Below are 25282 nucleotides of genomic sequence, written 5' to 3'. Positions count from 1 at the left end.
ATATTTGAAGCTTTAATAAAAAAATTAATTCAACCTGGAAATGTTCACAATCTCCCTCTGTATTATTAAGAATGGCAAGGTAAGTGCTAGTGCTCAAAAAAATACTCGAACAAAAGGGATTCTGCTTTCCAAAGAACTTTACATACCTAACGCTAGCTATGGAAAATAAAATACTCTTGTTGAAGATTTCAGACTTTTATGGTAGAAAAGTCTTTGACCTATGCTAAAAGAAAGAAAGGTTATCACACAAGTTCAGTGAAAAGAAAAAGAATGACAATAAAAAATGTCTGCAAAAAGAAAAAAGAATAATTTCACCAAGATATTACATGTGGAAAGCAAATTTAAACTACCAAAAATATGCAGTTTAGCCTGTTAAAAGAAAATCAGTTTTGGAACATACACATGGGGCACATGGCATAGAAATTGCTCATGTAGACATCTTAAGTCTCCTTTTTGCCAGCTATCTCTTACATCACTAACTCTGATTATTGTTAGAAATCAGAGAAAGGCAGAATCAAAGACTGAAAGAAAAAGGCTAATTAAATGAATATGATACATTAAACCTAATGACATGAACACCAGAAGTAATTTACCATCTATCTAATAAAGGTTCTTAGCAATAAAGTGGTCATTTAATAAATGCTAAAATAAAACTAAGAAAAAAATTATTAAAGAAGTCCTTACCAACACTAAAAGAAGAACAAAGCATTTGAACGCCTGGCCTAGGCTTTTCAGTAAACTTCAGGGGACGTGGACTTTAAAAGAAAAAGATGTTGCTTTAACATACATTAGTTTACCACATTAACACAGTTTACAATATTGGTTTTAATCTAGCATATTTAAGTATTATAATCTTTTTTTTTCTTAAGAAATGGGTGGGGTATTGCTATATTGTCCAGTCTAGACTCAAAGTCCTGGGCTCAAAGAATCCTCCCACCTCAGCTTCCCAAGTAGCCGGGGACCACAGGCATGCCACACCTGGCTAAACCTTATTGTATACCAAATTATTTCCACATATACTATTATGTCTGAACGGATTTTAGAAAACACTATCCAAGCCCAACATTCATGCCAATCCTACTACACAGAAAGCACAGGCCTACTAACTCCATTCTTTTGAGTGAGGTGACTGAAGCTCAGAGTCTAAGTGAATCTAACAACAAGGTTACAGAGCAGGACATAGAATCACCAGTGAGTATAGCACTGTCCAACAGAAACAGAATGTAAGCCACATATGCAACTTTAAATAGTAGTCACATTTTTAAAAAGTATAAAGAGAAAATTAACTTCATTTCATTTAACCCAATATATCCAAAATACCATATAACATGTAAATATTAATAAAATTTTAAAGAAATACTTTAGAGTCTTTCATATTAAATCTTTGAAATTTTCCATTGTATATCTGACACAATGGAACAAAACTCAGTTTTCAACAAAAATACTTGATCTATATTCAGATTTCCTAAAACTTACTGTTGAAAATTTCATATACTCAAGTTGTTCAAAACATACTTAAAAAATTAATAACTAAATCAAGTATCAATTTTAAAATTTAAATTAACAATTCAGTTCCTCAATTGCACTAGCCACATCTGAAGTGCTCAATAGGTCACATGTGGCTAGTGGCTGCCCATATTGGACAGCACAGGTCTATAATCCAGGTCTCATGATTCTCAAATGTTCCTGCCTGAATTTCCAATTATATTCCTAACTCTGCATTTTCAACATTTTAAAAAATGTCTCACTTTGATTGCACAAAGCTGTGCTAAGATAGAAAAGCTATGCTTCTTTTACATATCCAACTATCTAAATAAATTGTAAACTGTCAATAGTCAACATAGCACATGTGTGTATGTAATAAAAATTAAGTTCAAAAATAAAAAGGAAACCACAACACATAATGTCTTTTTAATCAAAGCTCATTTCATTAGACTAAATCCTAACTACATTAAAGAAGAAAACTTGTTACATAATTAAAGTCACTTACCTAAATTTCAGGGATTCTAAATCCCACTGCCAAAAGCAAACTGTCCCATCAGCACCAGTGGAAACCATGTATCTCTGAGAGCCTTTGGCCATTGGACTAAACTAAAAAATAATAATATAGACAATTCAGTATCTAGAGCTTCTACTTAAGTCATAGTTTAACAGTTTTAGTTTTCCAAAGTTAACTTTAATTGACACTCTAAGTAAATAAAACATAAGAAATCCAAAATATAGATAATATCATAGTGAAAAATCATAACTCTCCATGTTAATTTATATGTAATACGATCTCAATAACACTATTTTCAGAACAAACAAGATTAGCCAGAAAAACTTTCACAAAGCAAAGATCTTGTCCTATCAGATATTAAAGCATATCACAGAGCCTTAACTATTAAAACTATCAAGAACAGGTCAATTGACAGAATGACCAATAGAAAAAATATAAAATCTAAAAATGGACCCTGTTACAAGACGTTAAGTAGGACAAAGACATTATCTCAAATCCGCTGGGGATACAATGCATCACTGCATAAATGGTACTGCAACAACTATGCATCTGGGGGAAAGGTAAATCCATTCTTCAGGATAAATTCCAAATGGATCAATGATTTAAATATTTAAAAAGCAAAACCATAAAAATATTATTAAAAATATAAGAATTATATTGTAGCTTCAGAATAGGGCTATCATTTCTATTTAATAAAGTACCAAGTATACTAAACAAACAAGGTAGAGAAAGGAAGACCAATCAGGTTCACAGACATCCAGGAAGGCTTAAAAGATGGATAGGAAAATGCAAGGGATACAAGAAAAACACACTAAGCAAAGGAATAACATGAGCTTAAGTTCAAAAGTGAGAGGGAAAATGGTATGGGAAGTTGTGGGGAAATGGGTTAAATGGGTAGAGAATCTAGATGAAATCATAGCAAGTTAAGGGGTAACTGTACTTTTCAAGTAAACACCAAAAGGAGCCAAAAGTTTTATCTGACAGCAACATACAATATTGACTGAAAGGGAACAGGTAAGATGTAAGAAAGAGCAAAGAAGAAATCGAATTAATCTAAGAAGCAAGAACCTTAACCAGAGGGCAGCTCCTCCCCCTTACCCCCAGAATGAGGTGGAAAGGCAATGACAAAGCAAGAAAACTTGCTGACCGATGAGACATTTGCTGACCGATGAGACACTGAAGAAAAAGGAGCTTAGAAAACAAAGACTAATAATAGTGCCATTAACAGAAGGAAGAGTTATTATAGAAAGAAATGAAGGATTGTTTTTTTAAATGTTGAAAGTGATTGTTTACATCTAAATAGGTATGTTCCAGGACATGACCTAACATCCGGTTTTGTAGAGTATCTCATTAGAAGTAACAAGAAAAAGTAATATGCTGAAATTGTATTAATGACTGGACAGTCTTGTTAATTAAAACTAAAACACCACGGTAAAATCTGTGAACATGCAGAGTACTTTAAGAATTCTAAACATAACTATCTATGATAGAACATTTCTACATTAAGTCACCTGTGTCCTAAATCAAATTCCCAGATATACAAGTTGTTGTATATTTTCATCCCACTTGTATCTTTGTCTATTCCTGGGTTGATACCAGCCTGTTTTCTTAACAGCTTTAAAGCATTTTAAAATACATAGCATGGCTACACAATTTTTCTTATTTTTGCTATCTGTGCTTATTTTTCTCTTCTAAATAAGTTTGGTGGCTGGCTTAATTCCATTAAAGCAAAACAATTGAGATTTCAAATGTAAATACATTGATTCTATAGCATAAATAGGAAAGATGTGACATCTTTACAATATTGAATCTTCTGACTAAGGAACACAGTAGGCATTTTCACTTACAGAGACTATTCCCTCCCCCATCAAAGTTTCTATCATTTTTAAGACCTTTCTGCATATATATTATTTTTCACATCTCCTGGTTATTCCTATATGTTTGAAGGATTTTGTTGTTATTGTGAATTGTATTTTTTCTGCCATTGTATTTAATTGGTTATTGATAGTGTATAGGAAACCTTTCTTTCTTTGGCTGTTTTAGCGCATGGGTCCTTTAGCCATTTTACTAAGCGCTCAACAGTTCTAACAGGTGTTTTGTTTTGATTTTTTATAGACTGGGTTACAGATATGAGCCACCTCACCTGGAATTCACTAGTGTAGCTTCTAAGTTTTTTTTTAAGAGATTTTTTTTTTTTAGTAGCCCAAAGGCATTATTTTTTATTTTTGAGATGAGGTTGCACTCTATCACCCAAGCTGGAGTGCAGTACAATCATAGCTTACTACAACCTTGAACGCTTGGGCTTAAAGGATCCTCCAGCTTCAGCCTCCCAAGTAGCTAAGGCATGCACCACCATGCCCAGCTAATTTTATTTTTTATTTTTGAAGAGATGGGGGGGAGTCTAGATATGTTGCTCAGCCTGGTCTCCAACTCCTGGCCTCAAGCAATCCTCCTGCTACTATAATCCCTCCCAAAGCACTGGGATTATAGTAGTGAGCCACCACACCCAGTCCCGAAAGTCATTTTTAACCTTTTAATGTTTCCATATAGGACCATTTCCTCAAATATAGTGTCACTGAAATACAGCCAGGTTTTGATTATTCCCCCTCAAAGCCATTCATCAGTGACTGTAATATACACTTTGGGATATCAAAAAGAAGAGTCTATTATTTAATACAGATGGATTGACTGAATCCTGCATAAAGGACGCAGTAAGAACTATGATTTCTCAAAGTCCCCTTTGGCCTTATGATTTTGTGCTATAATCTCACGTGTCTACTTCCAACGTCAAAATAGTTTTCTTAAACCCTACACATTATGAATGACTAGTATTTAACACATGTTCAGGAGCTTAATGTCTACTTTTACAACTTGTTCAGTGGCAAAATGAGTCGTCTTTAATGTATGCTGATCCTCTATTTTGCCATTAAAGAATGTATCATTCATTTCCTTTGGATATATACCCAGTAATGGGATTGCTGGATCATATGTAGTTCTGTTTTTAATTTTCTGAAGAACTTCTATACTGTTATCCATAATGACTGTACTCATCTGCACTTCCACCAACAGTATATAAGAGTTCCCCTTTCTCCACATCCTCACCAGCATGTGTCTTTTACATAATAACCATTCTAAAGTGAGGTGGTATCTCACTGTAGTTTCATTTGCATTTCCCTGATGATTAGTGATGTTGAGCATATTTTCACATATCTGTTGGACATTTGTATGCTTTTTTTTTTTTTTTTTAAGAGTACCTAAGATTACAGGTGTGAGCCACTGCACCAGGTTCTTGCATGTTTTCTTTTAAGCAATGTCTATTCAGGTCTTTTGCCGATTTTTTTTTTTTTACTGTACTATTTGTGTTTTTTGCTATCTTCTTATATATAGTCTAGGTATTAACCCCTTGTCATGCAAGTACTTTCTTCCATTCTGTAGGCTGTCTCTTCACCCCTTAGCTTGATGTAATCCCATTTGTCAATTTTTGCTTTTGTTGCCTATGCTTTTGGGTATGTATCCAAAGGAAATAAAATCAGTGTGTCAAAGAGAAGCACTCCCATGCTTGCTGCAACACTATTCACAATAGCCAAGATATGTAATTAACCTAAATGCCCATGTATAGATGAATGGGCAAAGAAAATGTGATGTATATATGCAATGGAATATTATTCAACCATAAAACAAAATAATATCCTGTCATTTGTGGCAAAATGGATGAACCTCAAGGACATTACGTTAAGCAAAATAAGCCAGGCCTAAAGAGACAAACACAACCATAATCTCACTCCTATGGAACTTAAAAAGTTGAGTTCAGGCCGGGCATGGTGGCAAATGCCTGTAGTCCCAACTAGTTGGGAGACTGAGGCAGGAGGATCACTTGAGCCCAGGAGTCTGAGGTTGCAGTGAACTATGATGATGCCACTGCACTCTATCTGGAGCAACAAAGTGAAACCGTTATCTCAAGGAAAAAAATAAATAAATAAAGGTTGAGTTCACAGAAGTAGGGAACAGAAAAGTGGTCACCTGAGGCTGGGAAGGATATTGCTGGGGAGAGGACCAGGAGAGGTTGATCAGTGGGTACAAAGTTACAGTCAGAAAGAAAGAATAAGTTCTAATGTTCTATTACACAGTAGGGTGACTGCAAATAACAACGTAGTGCGTGTTTTAAGATAGCTAAAAGAAAAGATTTTGAATGTTATCACCACAAAGAAATGATAAATGTTCATGATGGATGTGGTAATTACCCTGATTTGATCATAATGGACACACACATTGAAACATCACATTGTACCCTATAAATATGTACATTATCAATTATGAATAAAAAAATTAATTTAAAAATGATATTATTCAAAGGTAGTTAGGTGTCCTATTAGCTGTTAAAATGTAAATCTTTCCTGTGTGCTCACATGTGCATCCTAGAAAGAGTTATTAATTCACGTAACATAAAACTCACCATATTAACCATTTTAAAGTCACCAATACAGTGTCATGTAGTACAATCACAATACTGTATAGCCATCACCACTATCTAGGTCCATAGTTATTATTTCATAAGATAAACTGCAACCTGTATTTTCAACTGAGTCTCTTGGTTTTTTAAGTAGGTAACCAAACTGTTGGACAGTGAGTTTTATCTCTTCTTTCCAATATTTATACATGTTTGTTCTTTCCTGCCTGGTAATACATACTAAGATAATGTTGAACAGCTGCAGTGATAGTACAGTGTTCATTTTCCCCAAAGATTTAATTTTGCAATATTTTTCATCTAGATAAAAGTCACAAGAATAGTACAATAGCACTTATATACTGGTCACTAGGATTCACCAAAGAGTAATAGTTTGCCACACCTGCCTCTTCATGTAGATACCACATTGCTATACATATGAATCATCTGATTCTAAGCTGCAGACATCATACCACTTCACCCTAAAACCCTAAATGTATATCTCCTGAACATTCTCCTACATAACTATAATTTTCAACAGTCAAGAAATTTAATATCGATACAGTATTATCTATTATATAATCCATATTCAAATTTCCTAAATTTCTCAAATGTCCTTTACAGTTTCTCTCCTAAAGCCAGAACCCAACCCAAACCAAGGCTCACACATTGCATTTATGTTGGACACTTTTCCTGAGTTTCCTTATAAAAAGAAGTTTGCTCATTTATTTATATTTTTTTAAGAGACAGGGTCTTGCTCTGTCACCTAGGCTGGAGTGCAGTGGCCTCTTCATAGCTCACTTCAGCCTCGAATTCCTGGGCTGAAGCAATCCTCCTGCCTCAGCCTCATGAGTAGCTGGGAATATAGGCGTGCACCACCACACCCAGCTAATTTTTCTACTTTTTTGAAAGACAGGGGTCTTGCTTTTGCTCAGGCTGGTCTTGAACTTGTGGCCTCAAGCAACTCTCCCGTCTCGGCCTCCCAGAGTGCTAGGATTCCAGGATTGACCAACTGCACCTAGCCAAATCTATATTCTTAATGACATGGATTATTCTTTCAGTTACTAAGAGAGGAAGAAGTGTTAATTTCCCACTTTGATTATGGAGGTCTCTTTCTCCTCACAGGTTCTACTTTTGTTTTATGTATTTTGAGGCTGTTATTAACAGATATATATTTAGAACACTTCTTTGTATTCAATAAAATGTTTCATCATTAGGAATTCTCCCTCTTTATCTCAGCAATCCTATCCACAAGAATTAAGATGATTTGAAGCTCGGCTTCAGTTTCTGTGAAGGCAGATTTCTGGTTCATCCTTACTCCTACGACAAAACTCTGCTGGTTCCAAATCTCAAAACAAGGGTACTTTTATCAAGACCTCTAACTCTCCAAGTAAGCTCTAAACTCCATTTTTATCCTCCCACGACCCCATGAATTTCTGCAAAGCGTTGCTAAGCGTCTCTACCAGTACCTCTGAAACTGTCAAATGCCTCCAAACAAAAGTTCCTCTTTCTGGGCTTTCCTTATCTACCAGACCATGAAAACTCAATTCTTCATTCTACTGGTATCTCGGCTACTTACTCACCTTTGTCAAGCTTTTCTAACTGTTCTTAAAATGGAAAATTAGTCCAACCAACCTATGCATTATGTCTTTCATTCCTGAGGAATGTTCACTTGCTATTCTTGTAGATCGATAAAAGGTTCTACCGCTGGTTGTAACCTGGCTATGCTTTATTCCTAGCATTTTCAGAATGTAAATTATATTAAGTGACATTTTATAATGCTATCCCTGAGAAAGATACATACTAAAATATTAAGTGATTACTTATTAAGTGGCAATAACATTACCATGATTAATAGTAATAATGATTAATATTAAGTGGTAAGATTAGGAAGCCTTTTCTTATTTGCTCTTAACTATTGTCAAATTTTTCTATAAGCAATATTACTTGTACCTTTTAAAAATTAAAAAAAAATTACCATAATTTAAAAATGGCTTCTATGTACCAGTAACAGGGGAAAGTACATAAAAAAGACTAAGAACTAAAAATCATGTGTTTGACTTTGAACCTAAATCTACTAGTAAGCAAAACTGAATCTTCTGATAGTATAAAATTAACTAACAGCCAAGTAGATTTTTCAGACATATTCAGTAGATGATAAATGCATGTGGGCCCCCACTACCAAAAGAAGCTCCACTTTCACACTAAAGAATCCCACAAAAACAAACAGACATCCTCTCAAACTATCACAAATTTTCTCATTTGCTATTATTTTGTATAAGGTCATATCAAATTATAAAATGTTAACTGTGAAATCTAGCTAGGATTTGAATTAAGTTTCAAACTATGAAACCTTCCATAGAATGACATACTTAACTAAAAATAAATGGGAAAGTCAAAAATCTTGCTTAAACTTTCAAAATAAAACACTATCTCAATTATAACTGTTATCATATAAAAAATAACTATTCAATCTCTATTCTTCGACGAGAAAAGTTGAGAAAAGTCACCTTTTATCATAAAACTTTGCATCAAATCTAGAGACCACTAACATACGACCCTGGATGAATACGCACATGGAAATGGAACCAACACCATGGTTTTAACCAAATTCTAACTGGAGGCACCAACGTGTCTTAAAAAGGCCTTACAAATCATCTAACAATTTATTTCAACCTGACAAAATGTAATTTTCAAAAAATGATAGAATAGCACCATTTTCAGTACCTAGTGAATAAACCTAAGGTGGTGATCACCAGTGGGTACACAGACACCAGCAGACATTTTGTGTCTCCTGATGAAATAACTTAGCCTAAATGTGATCAATTCTCTAGATCAGTGATCCTGAAAGCACAGTCCATAGAACAGCAGCATCTGAAAACTTGTTCTAAATGCAAATTCTCAGGCCCTACCCCAGAGGTTTTGAATCAGAATCTTTGGGGGTGGTGCCTAATAATCCGTTTTAAGCAAGCCCTTCAGGTAATTCTCATGCACAGTAAAGAAACCTACTGCTGTGGATTCAACAATCAACCTAATAGAAATACAAAGGAACACGTTAAACTACTCCACAAGGGTACAACTGGCAACGTCCAAACTGGGAAAACTCTGCAGATAACCTAGTTCCTTCAACAAAGAAACTGCAAAATAATTTGTTTTAACTGCACAGGGGAATGAAATTTATGTTTTGTTTTTAATCTACATCAACCAACTGTAAGGTGCAGGCTTTGTTTTGTTTCTAATTCAAACAAACTAAATAAAATGCCATTTACAGGACAACTGGAAATTTGAACATCAACAAATAGTGTGATAACAGTGATGTAGTTGTTTTAAAAAGGAATTCTTATCTCTTTTAGATATCCACACTGAAATATTTGCAGAAGAAATAAAATGAACTCTCTAAGATTTGCTTTAGGTACCAGGAAAGATGGTTAAAAAAGAATTGGTCATTGACTGATAGGGACATAGGAGTTCATTATGCTCTTATGCCTACTTTGTATAAGTTCAAAATTTTCCTCCACTTCCTGTGACAATATTTTGGCAAATTTAATCAACTTATCAAAATCCACAAGACTTTTTTTCATTTTTTTTTTTTTTTTTGCCACCGCCACCACCCTCTCCCCTCTCAGAATCCACAAGTTTTAAAGTTGAACATTAATAATCTATCACCAGTTTACAATTGACACTCACCCAGTTCAACCATAAACCTCAAAGAATAAGCCTTCATATAAAGCTTTACTGTATTAAATATTTATTACATAACCCTTCCATGATATGTAAAAATATGACTAATTCTATTTTTTCTTGATTACCTAAACTTAAAATACATCATATAATTACTAAGCACCTTACTATTTCTCAATTCCAAAGAGAAAGTTTTAAAGGAACAGGCAATAATACATAAATGTGCCCAGTAAGGTAGAAGTTTACCTGTAAAGATGTGATTGATCCCGTGTGTCCTTGGAGCACAGCAACTGGGGCACAAGTTCTCAAGCACCACACTCTAATGATTTTATCACAGCTACCTGCAGCAATCATTGTATTCTCATAGTTTACTGCCATGTCTGAAATTTCTGCAGAATGACCTCTTAATGTAGATAAAAGGCGGCCATTATGTGTTGACCAAATCTTTACCAAACAGTCATCTGAACCCTAAGAAAAAATACACCCCAAATTAAATGTTAGTATACCAAGTCTTTTAAATCATTTAAACAATGCCTTTTACATGCCATTCAAATTATCTAATAACTACTACTCTCTTTCCAATTATACTCCATAACTGTACAATAAATCATGAATCTTACAGTCAGACCACTTACAGAATAATAGTATTTTTCTTCAAAGCAAAAAAAAATCTATATAAAGATACTGTCAAGTTATCATTTTTAAGGGTCAGACCACATTGTAAATACTATCTTCCCCAAAATTCTCTATCAAGTAATAAGTTCAACTAAAAGTTCATGGCTTGCCCATATCAATTAATGATACTTAAATGTTCCTTTAGTTCATACCAAGCTACACAATTTGATGAGTGTTGGGACAGATCTATATTTCATAGGCTGAGAAAAAAACTAAGTGGCAATCCCAAAAACAAGAAGAAAATGGTTGGAATAGAACCCTCATTTTAAATAACCCACGAACAAAGTCTCAAATTTACAGTACTAGCCAGTACCCACTCATTCAACATTTGAGTATCATCTGAATCTCACAACTGCAAAATGAAAATTAAACTTCTCACCCAGTGTTTTTCCTTAAAATATTAAAATGGTAAATTAAATTACAAGTATTTCCCTATAGTTTTACAATAATTACTTGAACACTAAAAGGTTATTTTATAATTAATCCATTTTCCTGAATCAGTGATTAATCAGTCTGAACGTGAATCACCTGTACAGGTCTGGGTTTGTGGAGCTTTTTATCTTGGGGGGTTTGTAGTTAATACACACACTTAGATTAATTATAAATTAATCTAATTTAGTAAGTCTAAAATATGCTACAGAGGAAATAATAGGTATGTATATTTTTAAACATCCTTAAGAACTACATAAGTCAATGTTTCTCAAAATAGCACACACTCCTATCTAGAGCTGAACCATCTGGAGTATATTAAAAATACAAATTCATGGGTCCCACATCAGACCTACTGAGTCAAAATCCCTGAGGATGGGAAACAGAATCTACATGTTTTTGAAGATTTCCTAGATGATTCTAAAGCACACTAAAGTGCTCCAGATAACATCAAATTGAGTTTAAAATGTTAACTCACTGTAAAGATTCTATGTCCTGTCCTATCAAATGCTACACAGTAAACAGCAGATAGATGTCCGAGAATCCTTCTGTGCATTTTTATATGCTGATACATAGTTCCTGGAAATGCTGTGCTAAAAGTGGAACACCCTGTGAGTTGCCTTCCTCGATGTATCTCCACTAGGAAATAAAAACAATAAAAATGGTTAAGGGGGAGCCATGTAAACAGTTAAGAAACACTCCAATACAATTTCTAGAGGGTCACAGAAATCTATGTTCAAGAAACCCTAAGGACACAAGTTTCTTCTCAAACCTACTCTACTATATTCACCAATACTGGCTTCTTACCACAATAAGATTGTTTTTTATTAATTTATTTTTAGTCATTATTTTTCTAAAAAAACTTTGAAACTTGATACTTATTTACTAATGAAACAGTAACACTACCAGTATTTCCTTTTAAATTTCGATACAGCATCTATAAAGTTTGTCAAAAAATGAAAAGAATGGTTTTGGGTTTCTCAAAGGCCAACCTCACTTACCAAGATTTGGTGGGGAACCATAATTCACTGGCATTTCAGGTGGTCTTCCTCTATGAAGAGCAGCAAAGGCAGAGCCCTTCCAAACTGTGTGCCTGCAGTCTTTAAAATGAATTTTAGATACACATAAAATCTTGAAAGTTAACCCCAAGAAAGATTTTATAGAATACTTACGTATATTGTAATAAACTGTTTATTCAAAGTTTTACCAACTAATATACTTTAACAGAAAAGCCCTGGAGGTTTATTAGACTATTTCCGAAGGAAAAAAATTTTAAGACATCTCAGATACAGCAGCAACAACAACTAACATTTGTGTAGCACTTTACAATTCACAAAGTGCTTTCAACATACATTATTCTCATTAAATCCTCACAACAACCCTGTGAGGTAGGTATTTTTGCCAATTTACAAGTGAGGTAACTGAGGCTCAAAGATTCCTGGACCTTTAAAGAGATCCACAGCAAATGACTGGTAAAGATGGACTATAATATCAGATTTTTTAACTCAAGTCCCATTTAATGCCAAATGAGTCTTTATTTTTCAATGTAGAATTATACCATACAATGTTAAAGATAAAAGGTCTCACAACTGATCCAATTTTTCAAAAATGGAAACTTTTATAAGGAAAAATTTAATCTGATTTATATTAAAATTATTGACATAAATAATTTTAACTTGTTTGATTTTAAAATTAATTTGACCAATACTGCCATGACTTTAGTTCCCTTAGGAAGTATTGGCAAATTAAAATCAAATAACTTTCCCTTTGTTTTAGGATCAGCGATAATCCTTTACAGAAAAGCACATATGTAGGATCTGAGTCTGAACATTATTTCTAAAGTCCCATCCCCTCCTTGACCTACCCAGCAAATACCACTAAGAAAAAACTGTCTGCCCTCCTGTACAGGAGATATCAGCAGAACACAGGCTATGGGCAGTCGTGCTGCGCTAGAAATTAGCTTCTTCATAACTGAAAGAAAAGGGAGGGAAGGCATCATACTAAACCTTTACTGAGCCTCGGGTGCCCCAAACTAACAGGCATATTGCATTTTACATGAATGGATTCATTACCACTATCATGACCAAAGAGCAGTTACAAGGCATCCTCTTGTGGCACTAGTACAAAACAAATAGAGAAATATTGCCCCTACCCTGGAGCAGCTTGCTGAAATCTCTTCTAAGGTCTGCCAGTTCTAAAGCAGTGCTCATCACAAAACAACGACACTGAGCTTGACACAAGAAAACAAAAGAAAACAGGCTACCCAAGTAACTACTGTATAACCACCTAAAATAGAATTACAAAATGAATAGGGACACAGAAGGAGGAAGAATATCAACAGTTTCCTGATTAAAGCCAGTGTGGCATGGCTGAAGAGCACTAAGAAACAACTAAAGCTGACAAATCAGTCTGGCATGGACCAAAAGGGACAGTTGTTCTTTCTCAATTAAGCTTTATACTGGTGGTGCATCTAAGAGGTAGCATCACATCAGCAATAGCTCATAACAAAAAATAATCATGGGATGAACTTGACGTACGCTCAGCATCAGAAAAACCAACAATCTTGCCCATTAGCAGTTTAGCCACAAGTATACATAGATCATATCACATACATATACTTAGTCTAAGTCATTTATACCAAGCTAACAGAAAATAGCAATTCCAAACATTTTGCTAGCACATAACTTTGCAAAAAAAATTAAATTAGTGAATAAAAGTACCATGCAATTTTACATTTTGGTGCTTGTTTTCAAGCTGCTACCAAATTTAGAAAATCAATTCCCTTTATAACAAAGGGCTTTCAGAATCTAAATATCAAATGAAATACTTCTAGCATTTAAAGAGTTTATTAGACACATACAATTACATTCAATGAAGTTATGAGTGAGCTACAAAATGGAAAATTAGGAACTCACATTGATAAAACCTCAAACACATCTCAGAATAAATTCAAGCTTTTTAGCTTAACATCTATATCTTTATCAATTTTTTAAATGCAGAAGGACCCATTAAACACTTATGTAATAAAATTCAATGTTCTATGCTAAATGAAGAGAATTTTATAGTCCACAGCATGATTATAGTTACATATCACCTTTCTTCCACAATGCTTACATTACTTCACAAGTATAATAATTATTAAGCTATTAATACAAAGCAGAACACTTCTTCAAATTAAGGTACCTTTTGCTGTACGTAGCAAAGACTGCCTTCCTGCACCAAGTAAAGAAGTGACTCTTGAAATACTGGGTGGAATTTCTTTATCCAACATAGGACCGATGCGCTGGCAGATTTGCAACAGATGATCAGGAGCCACATGCTTATTGGACAATACCTGGTTGGAGAGCAAGTTTTAATAACAACACTGTTTACAATAATGTCAAAAAAATTAAATACTTAGGGATCAATCTGACAAAACATGGCATACACACTGAAAACTATAAAACATGCTAACAAATTTCATAAGACTTAAAAGTAACAGTAAGTTGGTCTATAGATTCAAACCCATACCAATTAAACCTCCAGCAAGAATTTTTGTAGAAACTGATAATCCTATCCTAAAATTTATATGCAAATGACCTAGAAAAGCCAAAGCAGCTTTCAAAAAGAATAAAGTTGCAAGGCTAACAATATCTGATTTCAAGAACTATTATGAAGCTATAGTTCACTTTGAAAGTGGGCTGCAAAAAAAATTAAATAAAGCCATTGTAATCAAAACAGCATGGTATTGGTATAAAGACAAAGAAATCAATGAAACAAAGTGTCCAGAAGCAGACCTACACACACACAAGACAAATGATTTTTGACAAAGGTGAAACGGCAGTTTAGTGAAGAACAGATAATCTTTTCAACAAATGGTTCTGGATCAACTGGATATCCACTTGCCAATCATAAAAAAAAAAACATAAACTTTGATCCATACCTCCCACTATAAACAAAAATTATCTCAAGATGAATCACACATAACCCGAAACCATAAAACTCCTTAAACAAAACATTGGAGAAAATCTTTATGACCTGGAGTTAGGGAAAAATTTCTAATATGAATCCACAAAAGAACTGATAAACTCGACTTCATCAAAACTAAAAACTTGTTTTTCAAAAGGCACTGTTAAGAGAATTAAAAGACAGCTTCAGACTGAGAGAAAATATTTGCAAAACACGTATCTGATGAAAGACTTGTATCCAGATTATGTAAGAACTCTCAAAACTCGACAATAAAAACCTCATTTTTCAAATGGGCACAAGATTGGAACACTTCAAAGAAGATAATACAGATGGCAAAAAAAAAAAAAAAATCAAAAGATCAAGATTAGTAATTAGTGAAATACTAAATAAAACCATAATGAGATTCCATTATATACCTATTAAATGGCTAAAATTTAAAAAACCGACCAGACCAAGGTTGGAAGAATTTGGAGAAACTGATGACAGGAATGCAAAACAGTACCATCACTTTGGAATAAAGGTCAGTTTCTTAAAGTTACCCATATACCCTCCATATAATTCAGTTATTCCACTCCTAGGTATTTATCCATGAAAAATTATACCACACGTCCGTATAAAGGTTTGTACATGAATGTTCTTGGCAACTTTCTTTTCAAAATAGCCCGAAAGTGAATAGAACCCAAATGTCCATTAACAGGTTAATGACATTACAGTACATCTATACAATGGAATACTATTCAGCAATAACGAAATGAACTATTGGTAACATGCAGCAACACAAATGAATCTTAAAATATGCTGAAAGAAGGCAGAAAAAGAGAATACGCTATATGGTTTCACCTATATTAAACTCTAGAAAATGCAAACTAACAGTCACAGAGAGCAGGTAAGAGGTTGAGGGGATTATGGGCAAAAGCAGGAGTTACAAAGTGGCAAGAGGAAACTTTTGGGGGAGACAGACACGTTCACTATCTTCATTGTGGTGATGGGTTCACAGGTATAAGACGTCAACATTTGTCAACACTTTAAATATGTACATTTTATTGTACTTCAATTATACCTCAACAGGCCAGGTGTAGTGGCTCACACCTGTAATCCTAGCACTCTGGGAGGCCGAGGCAGGAGGACTGCTCAAGGTCAGGAGTTCGAGACCAGCCTGAGCAAGAGCAAGACCCTGTCTCTACTAAAAATAGAAAGAAATTATCTGGACAACTAAAAATATATATAGAAAAAATTAACCGGGCATGGTGGCACATGCCTATAGTCCCAGCTACTTGAGAGGCTGAGGCAGAATGATTGCTTAAACCCAGGAGTTTGAGGTTGCTGTGAGCTAGGCTGATGCCACGGCACTCTAGCCAGAGCAACAGAACAAGACTTTGTCTCAAAAAGAAAAAAATAATTATGCCTCAACAAACCATAAAAATGCAACAGGTATTCCGTAAATTAAGTTCATGAATATGCCCAACATTACCTGCTGTGAATGTATCTGCTATAAACTTTATGCTGCAAACCCAGGGCACCTCAAACATAATGTTACCAGCATTTGAAAAATGACAAACTAGCACGTTCAGGGCATACAATAATTGCTATGGGCTGGATATCTGACCTCTCCAAATTTCATACTGAAATATGATCCCCAGTGTTGAAGGTGGAGCCTAATGGGAGGTGTTTGGGCCACAGAGACTGATCCCTCATGAATGGCCTGGTGCAATCCTCAACATAATGAGTTCCTGTGCTCTATTAGCTCCCACAAGAGCTGGTTGTTTAAAAAAAAAAAAAAAAAACCCACAAAACCCACACTGCTCTCCCCATCTCTTACTACAACTCTCCCGACATGATCTCTGCACATGCTGGCTCTGCTTTGCCTTCCACCCTGAGTGAAGTAGCCTGAAGCCCTCACCAAAATCAGATGCTGGCGCCATCCTTCTTATGCAACCTTACAGAACCCTGAGCCAAATAAACCTCTTTTCTTATAGACTACCCTGCCTCAGGTATTCGTTTATAGCAACACAAACGTACCTTCTGAACCTATTTACTAAAAAAGAAAAAAATATATAGAGCAACACAAACTAAGCCAGTATCCCTGGCTCCCATCTGCTAATGCCAGTAGTACTCCCCAAGGCACTGTGATATCAACAATGCTCCACATTTTCAAACTCCCTAAGAAACATTGCTCAAAAGAAACTCTGAAACGTAATCATAGACCTCACTTTCTTCTCTTATAATAATGAATCCAAATGTAAAATAAGCCTAGATCCAATATAAAGATTTTGTTGTAAGTTCTGGTGACTGAAAAGGCTAGATAAAATATCTTCAACTTTTCAATCTGACTTAAATGTCCCACCTCTGGTAGACATTCCAACACAAAACTCAAAAGATAAATCAAAACTCAGGACAGCTGGGCCCGGTGGTGCATGCCTGTAGTCCCAACCTACTTGGGAGGCTGAGGAAGGACGATCACTTAAGCCCAGGAGTTTGAGTGTAGCCCAGGCAACACAGCAAGATTCCGCCTCTAAAAGATACTGAAAGTAGTCCTCAAAAATGTCTTAGTATTTTGGGTTTGTTTTTTTTTTCTTTTAGGTAGGGTCTTGCTTTGTCACCCAGGCTACAGTGCACTGGCATCATCATAGCTCACTGCAACCTCAAATTCCTGGGCTAATTTTTCTATTTTTTGTAGAGACCAGGTCTTGCTCTTGCTCAGGGTGCTCTAGAACTTCTAGGCTTAAGCGATCCTCCTGCCTCAGCCTCTCAAAGTGCTAGAATTATAGGCATGAGCCACCGCAGCCAACCCAAATTTCTTAATATTAATTAGCACTCTGTGCTTTAAAGCATCAATAAATAAAAGTCTAAAAACTTTTGTATATACTCAGCTCAGCATAGTCAATATTGGAAGGGAGAGGGAGATGGGAGAAACCAGGAAAAGTAATTCCAACATACCAAGAAAAATCATAACACCTAAGGACTTGTCAGTAATACAAATCTGAAAGCAAAAACCATCACTAAATTAATTACACTAATTGACCTAAACAATTTATCCCAAATGTTTAATATTTAAATAAAACAAATTACATAGCACTCTGGGAGGCCGAGGTGGGTGGACTGTTTGAGCTCAGGAGTTCGAAACCAGCCTGAGCAAGAGTGAGACCTCATCTCTACTAAAAAATAAAAAGAAATTAGCTGGACAACTAAAAATATATATTAAAAAAAAATTAGCTGGGCATGGTGGCGCATGCCTATAGTCCCAGCTACTTGAGAGGCTGAGGCAGAAGGATTGCTTGAGCCCAGGAGTTTGAGGTTGCCGTAAGCTAGGCTGACACCATGGCACTCTAGCCAGGGTGACAGAGAGGGACTCTGCCAAAAAAAAAAAAAAAAAAAAAAAGGCTGTTCTTTTAAATATTCTTTATTAAATTTTTCAAAAATTAAAAAAAAAAATTACAGAAATGGCAAGATGGCTTCTATAAGGAGAAAATCACTTTTCTATAACCTAATAGATTTCATTAAGACTTGTACTATTCAGGTGGATCAAGAACTCCCAGTTAATACAATTGATTTTAAGTTCTGAGGTTATACAACAGGCCTATCTGGCAACAGGGACTTGTTTTTGAAGATCAAATATAAAAGGTTTGGATGAAAAGAACTCTAGATAGCAAAAACAGAATCCTAGGGGAAATAAATCAGCTACCCTTAGGATGAAAGATCAGTCTTCAGTCTCACTGTGAAAATTAAATAGTAATAGGATTAACTGCACATGGGGAACACAAAGTTGTAAAAGAGGTTTTTGTTTTAAATGGATAAATAAGTAGTCTTACCATAAAAAAAAGGCTCCATCTAAGAATTCAAACAACATTATATCTGACAGTGCACCCAAGTTCCAAGTCTTGGCCTATAATCTTCTATCATAACCTGGTTCCTTAATCCTGTAGAGTACTCAAGATGGTAATATTGTTCTCCCCTTGCTTTGGGGAGTTAATTCACAACCCAAGAAGGCTGACAAATAAACAAAAATAAAGAAAGTATGAGTAACACTCACACAGTTATACTTATTCTGATACAGCAACAAGTTTTGTAATTACTGAGCTTTTATGTTTGACAGAGTAAAAACACTACAAAATAAATTTGAAATATTATAAAAATTAAGTCCTTAGATCATGTTTAGATTTGTCTAAGTTTACCCTGTTAAAGTGATTAAAATAACATACTTGTAAATGTAGTATAAAATGCCAACGGCAATTTGATTACGTGGTATTACATATTTTAAGATTAAATTTTTAATTACTAATTAAACATTAATCAAACAATACCAAATATACTTGTTTCCATAAACATTACTAAATTTATAAATAAAACTTGTAATTGAAGGTTTAAGAAAACTACTTACAACCCTAATAAGCCAAATGCTGACTTCAATATAAACATTTAAACATTTGTGTGAGGCTATTCCTCACACAAAAGGCCTACTCAAATAAAACTTAATGACAATGAGCTCCCTAATGATATACTACAATATAAGGATCTTCTGATTTTTTTCCCCTGGTTAACAAAGAGCCTGGCCTACAAAAATGTTATCACGTTATTTAATTACTATTTTTTTTTTTTTTTGAGACCAGAGTCTCACTCTGCCGCCCTGGGTAGAGTAGTGACATCATCATAGCTCACTGCAACCTCAAACCCCTGGGATCAAGTGATCCTCCTGCCTCAGGCTCCCAGTTAACTCTTCTATTTTTCGTAGAGACAAGTCTCGAGTCTCGCTCTTGCTCAGGCTGGTCTCAAACTCCTGAGCTCAAGCAATCCTGCCTCAGCCTCCGAGAGTGCTAGGATTACAGGTGGGAGCCATAGCGCCCAGCTTAATTATTGTCTCTTAATCTCTTTCCCCTTTTAAACAAGCCTCTCCTTTATAAACCTAGTCCTTCCCAATTCTCATGCCCAATTCCATAGTTCTCTTTCCTTCTTCCTCTTTCTTCCCAATCTATACACATAAAGATTACAATTAACTTCTCTGGATTCAAAGGCCCACTATTGCAGGGTTAGGTATTAAGAGATAACTAGTCTCAACTCTTCTAAGAAGCCAAAGTACCAAAAATACTTTTGGCCCAAAATACAGATTGGAATAAGAGCACGATCACAAGTCTAAGATACATTGTAGCTTTGTAAATGCCAATGTTACAATCACCTGAAAAGCTTTTTAAAAATACTGAAGTCAGTCCCACCACAAAGATTCTGATTTAACTGGTTTGAGGCATGCTTCAGACATCCAGAGTTCGTAAGGTTTCTCAGATGATTCTAATCTAAGGATGAGCATCACTAAGAAAGAAGAATAAATTAACACGAGGAAACAGACAAATCCAGAATATGGAAAATTCTACAGGACAAATGACTCAGTCTTCAGTAAATCAATGGTACAGAAACCAAACAACTATTCAAGATAAGAAAAGATTTAAGATATAATCTATGCAATGTGTGGACCTTGAAGACCAACTCAAACTAAATGTAAATTCAAGGAACAAAAAGCAAGTATCAACAGGGATTCTATGATACTAGAACTTGGTAGAAACAGGAGTCATTTTTTTAGAGCTGCATGCTGAAGAATTTAGTGATGAAATGCAATGTCTAGAATTTGCATTAAAATATTCCAGTACATTAACCAGCAAAATAAATGGCTATCTGGAATTTCTTAAAAACAATGGGGGAAGGGGGAGAATGCAACATTCTTTGATAATTACTGAGGAAGGAGGCTGGAAACTGGGTACCCAGTGGGTAGATCATTATGCTATTATTCTGTTTGAAGATTTCCATTGATAGTTTTTAAAAAAAAAAAAAAAGAAAAAAATTATATACCTCAAATAGAAATCAAAGCAAATATAGCAAATTCGTAACAAAGTGCAAATTTGTTGATAGTATATAGGGATTCATTATATTACGCGCACTTGTGTACATTTGGAATAGTTATTAAACTATTAAAGAAAAAAGATGACTTTGGAGGTCTAGAAGCTACACGCATTACCCTTAACAAAAGAATAATTCTCCTCTACATAGGCTTATTGTCAACCATTGAGTGCTGGGCTAGAAAGAAGGTAAAGTAGGAAGAAGATACCCACCAGACAAAACAAATCAGGCAAAGAAAGACGATATATCACAGCCAAATCATAGTCACATGTCAAAGAAGTCAAGTGATTTCAAACAGAATATTTTTAAGTAGACATTTAAGCTATTCTCCTAACAAAAGCCAACAAAAGCCAGGGCGGCAGCTCACATCTGTAATCCTAGAATTTTGAGATGCCTTAGAACTTTGGGAGGCTGAGATGGGAGGATCATGCGAGGCCAGGAGTCTGAGGTTGCGGTGAGCTATGATCACGAAACTACATTCTAGCCGGGGCAACAGAGTGAGACCCTGTTTCCAAACAACACAAAAATGTCAAAATACCAAACTCAAGAAAACAAACTCTGCCTTCATCAAAATTTTTAGAATTCATTGTTCTGAAAATATTTACTTTTTTCTTAGGGACAGGGTCTCACTCTGTCACCCAGGCTGAAGTGCAGTGGTGTGATCATAGCTCACCACAGGCTAGAGCTCCTGGGCTGAAGCCTTAAGCAAACTTACTGTCTTGCATTCCAAGTAGCTGTGACTACCGGTACACACCATTACACCTGGCTAATTTTTCTATTTTTGTAGTTATCGGATGTCCCTATGTTGCCCAGGCTGGTCTCCAACTCCTGGCCTCAAGCAGTACTTCTACCTCAGCCTCCCAAAGTCTTGGGATTACAGGTGTGACCCACCATGCCTGGCCCGAAAACATTCACTCTGAAGTGTTTACTTCAAACTCTAATAGGGCAAATATTAATATTATTTATTATTTTCACTAGGCTTTAAGTGTTAACACTTAGCTGTTGATACTGATGACAAATCCCTTGGTTTACACTTTTTTTGTTTAATTCAAGAATGGTAATAATATTCTACTGCCTTCTGTTTACACGTCTTAGAACCCTGGCAAGAGATCATTCAGAAGCTTTTTTCTTTTCCAGTCGTTTTCCTTATACAAGATGCTGAACATGGCCTGGCAACTAAAGGAAATCTTTGTCTTGATAAACAAATTGGTAAAAATATTTTCCTGAAAAATGTTTTATTCCAGTAAAGACAAAAGAATCCTTACAACTTATGTAATTGTGGATAAAACCGAATTATATACTGAGAGAGCAACTAAACAGGTTCACAAAGTAAAAGAGAAGTGAAATCCACGTTAACAGTGCTCAAAAAAACAGACCTGCCTATTTAAAGTCTGTATCAACTTTCTAAGACTTTCGACAAATTTTGTACGGTACACAGCAGTAAAAGCATTCAAATGGCATGATCACAACGCAGCAAGATTTTCATTACGTAGCTAAGGAAAAAGGAAAAAAATAAAAGCTAAACGCAGGAACATTTCTCCACCTTCAGAAACCAATAGTTCTATTCCTAGGGAACAAGTGGCGAAAGAACGGGGCGGGGCAAAGAGAAGCGACCAATCAGAGTTCGGGTTACATAGCTGGCCATGGGGAAAGAGGCGATGAGACCGCCCCGCGGAATGGCCGGCCGGCGCTCGCCACACACCCCATAGGCGGCCGCACCTGGAGACCCACCCCCGCCGCGGGACCTCCGCGCGCTGAGCCCCCACCCGCCCCGCGCCGCCTGTTTCCTGCCAAAACAAACCCAGTCGCCTCAAAAACAAAACAAACCCCCCTGGGGGAAGGCCGCTGTCCCCGCGCCCCCCCACCCCGGGCGCAGCTCAAGCCCTCTGGCCGCCGGGCAGGCATCCCCGCGCGGGGTCGGGGCCGGGGGCGGGCGCTCGAGGATGCGGCAGGAAACGTGTCCAATGCTCACCAATTCCTCGTAGCTCCTGTTGTGCTCGTTGCCCTCCCAGTCCAACCTCTTCGGCAACAGCTGGAAAGACACGAAAGGCACACGAGTGACCACCGCTGCGGCGCGGGGGTGGGGGGCGCGGGCGAGCATCCCTCCGGGCAAGGTCGGGGGGACGCGAGGGCGCGCGGGGACAGACCTGGTACTGCTCCAGCTCCTGCACCAGCACCTGCAGCCGAGAGACGCGCGGTCAGCGGAGGGTCGGGCTCTGGGCGCGCCCGCGGCGTCCCCGCCCTCCACCCCAGACCGCCGGCGGGGGGAAATGCGAGGCCGCCGCGGCCGGCCCGGGACCGCACTCACCTGGGCCGCTCTCCGACACGGGCCCGCCGATAGGTACCGGGCGATGAGGAAGTACAACTCTGCGGGAAGACGGGGAGAGTCGGGTCAAGACCGGGTGCGGAGGGGACGGGCCGGGGCGCCGGCGACCCCGGGGGCGCTGGGGCGGGGGTGGCGCGGCCACGCGTCTTACCCGACTCGATGAGGGGCACCGGGCGTCGGGCTGACGAGGGCTCCGCCATGGCCGGGCGCGGGGCGGGAGCAGGGAGCGGGCGAGCGAAGCGTGTAGGCCGCGCCGAGGCCTGACCGGGCCGGCGTCCCCTCTCCTTAGGCGCGCGCCGCCGCCGCCATGCCGTGCGCGCCGCCAGGTCCCGACGCCTCCGCGGGGAGGGAGTAGCCCTTCCGCGGGAGAGGGAAAGTAGTCCCTCCGCGGAGGGGGCGTGGAGACAGGACGCCCAGCGCAACGCGAGGACCGACGGTCGCACCCAGCTCGGGAAAGAGAGCTTCTCCCCACTCTTCTCTGTCTCCTGGCGTATAATGTGGCGGCTGGGCAAAGGCCTGGGCCCGGGGCTGCGGCGGCGAGTGGGGGAGGGGAGCGCGCGTGGCCCACGATTCCTGCGCGCGGTGAGGCGGCCCCGGCCTTTGTGAGGCGGCGGCGCGGCGTCGGAGGGGGGTGGTCACCCGGCCGCGACGAGGGACTGCAGGGGCCACGGGACGCGCGGCGAGCCCGGGTGGTGAGGTCGCCCGCTCCAGGCCGCTGGGAAGGGACACTTGACGGAGGGTCATCTGGGGTCAGTGTGTTTGCTGCCCACGAAAGATCACTCGCTTCGAGGACTGGAAAACCTCAAAGCTGAGGATCTGCTCGCCGCGCGGCTTGCAGACAGGAACGTCCCCGGATCGGCTCTCCAGGCCCTGGAGGGAGAATGCGGGCGGCGCGGGGCCCCTCCGAGCCGGGGTCCGCAGCACGGACCCTCTGTGGCTTGGAGCTGGTAGCAAACGTTACTGAGACTCTACGTCGCTGAAGAAGAGTGAATAAATGAGATGGAGCCGCAGTCCTCAGAACCCAACAGTCTCGAAGAGGGAAGAAGTTAGATAAAATGCGGCTGTCCGGTAGGGCAGTCCGGAGCTGGCGGTGCCCAGCCGGGTTCGTCGAGGGATGGTTAGGAAAAGGGGCAGTGCGGGCAGGCAGCAGGCCCTTCCGAGGAAGAGCAGCAGGTAACCTGGAACCACGTATAATTAGGATTCTCGTGGAAGACAGGATTTCAAGTTAGAGGGATAGACACGGGCAAAAAAATCCCCTTATTTGCCTGGCTAGGCTTCTGACCTAACTCGATTCATTCCCTCAGCATATCCCGTGTGTCCTGTTCTGAGCCCTAAAGCACAGCGGTGAGCAAAGCAAACACCCTGCCCTCATGGGGTGCACGTTGACGGCCTAATTCGTAATCATCGTAGTAACCTCCGCGGCATATAGAGGTTAAATGTACTGGTTCATGTAAGACTCTGGGCCAAGACTCACAGCCTGGACTTTGTCCTGGCTCCACTAGCTGTTAGACGTGTGACCTTGAGAAAGTCACTTAACCTCTAGGTCTCAATTTTTGTCACCTATAAACTGTACTAGAATTTGTGCCCACAGCCAGGGCAGCGTAGTGAGACCCCATCTCTACCAAAAATTTCAAAATGAGCCCGGCGTGGCTGTGCGTGCTTGTAGTCCCAACCACTTGGGAGGCAGAGGCTGAAGGATCCCTTGAACCCAAAAGTACAAGGGTTCTGTTGTGAACTATGATGAAGCCACTGCAAATTAGCCCTTTTTGAAAAGGGGATCCTGTCTCAAAAATTGTGCCCACATCATAGGGTTGGAAGGATTTAATGAGTTAATATTTGTTCCTGCCATATAGTAAGCACTATATACGACCTGGCTCTTAATTATACCAAATAGCAA

General features: G+C 38.1%; 1 protein-coding gene across 1 annotated transcript in view; it reads right to left on the bottom strand.

Annotated features, from left to right (window-relative positions):
• BRWD1 (bromodomain and WD repeat domain containing 1) overlaps positions 1 to 23907 on the bottom strand; it is a 109689-nt gene extending 85782 nt beyond the window's left edge. The window contains exons 1-10 of the mRNA XM_069474947.1: positions 23537 to 23907; positions 23368 to 23426; positions 23207 to 23236; positions 23032 to 23091; positions 14412 to 14562; positions 12230 to 12328; positions 11707 to 11867; positions 10371 to 10592; positions 1991 to 2091; positions 685 to 755 (exon numbers count right to left, since the gene is read on the bottom strand). Of these exons, the coding sequence (XP_069331048.1) occupies positions 685 to 755; positions 1991 to 2091; positions 10371 to 10592; positions 11707 to 11867; positions 12230 to 12328; positions 14412 to 14562; positions 23032 to 23091; positions 23207 to 23236; positions 23368 to 23426; positions 23537 to 23585 (1003 nt within the window). The 5' untranslated portion in view covers positions 23586 to 23907. The remainder of the gene's footprint in view (positions 1 to 684; positions 756 to 1990; positions 2092 to 10370; positions 10593 to 11706; positions 11868 to 12229; positions 12329 to 14411; positions 14563 to 23031; positions 23092 to 23206; positions 23237 to 23367; positions 23427 to 23536) is intronic.
• Positions 23908 to 25282: the final 1375 nt, after the last annotated feature.

The sequence above is a fragment of the Eulemur rufifrons genome, chromosome 7 (assembly GCF_041146395.1).
Source record: "Eulemur rufifrons isolate Redbay chromosome 7, OSU_ERuf_1, whole genome shotgun sequence".
In the NCBI taxonomy this organism is placed as follows: Eukaryota; Metazoa; Chordata; class Mammalia; order Primates; family Lemuridae; genus Eulemur; species Eulemur rufifrons.
This window is presented reverse-complemented; position numbering and strand designations above follow the sequence as displayed.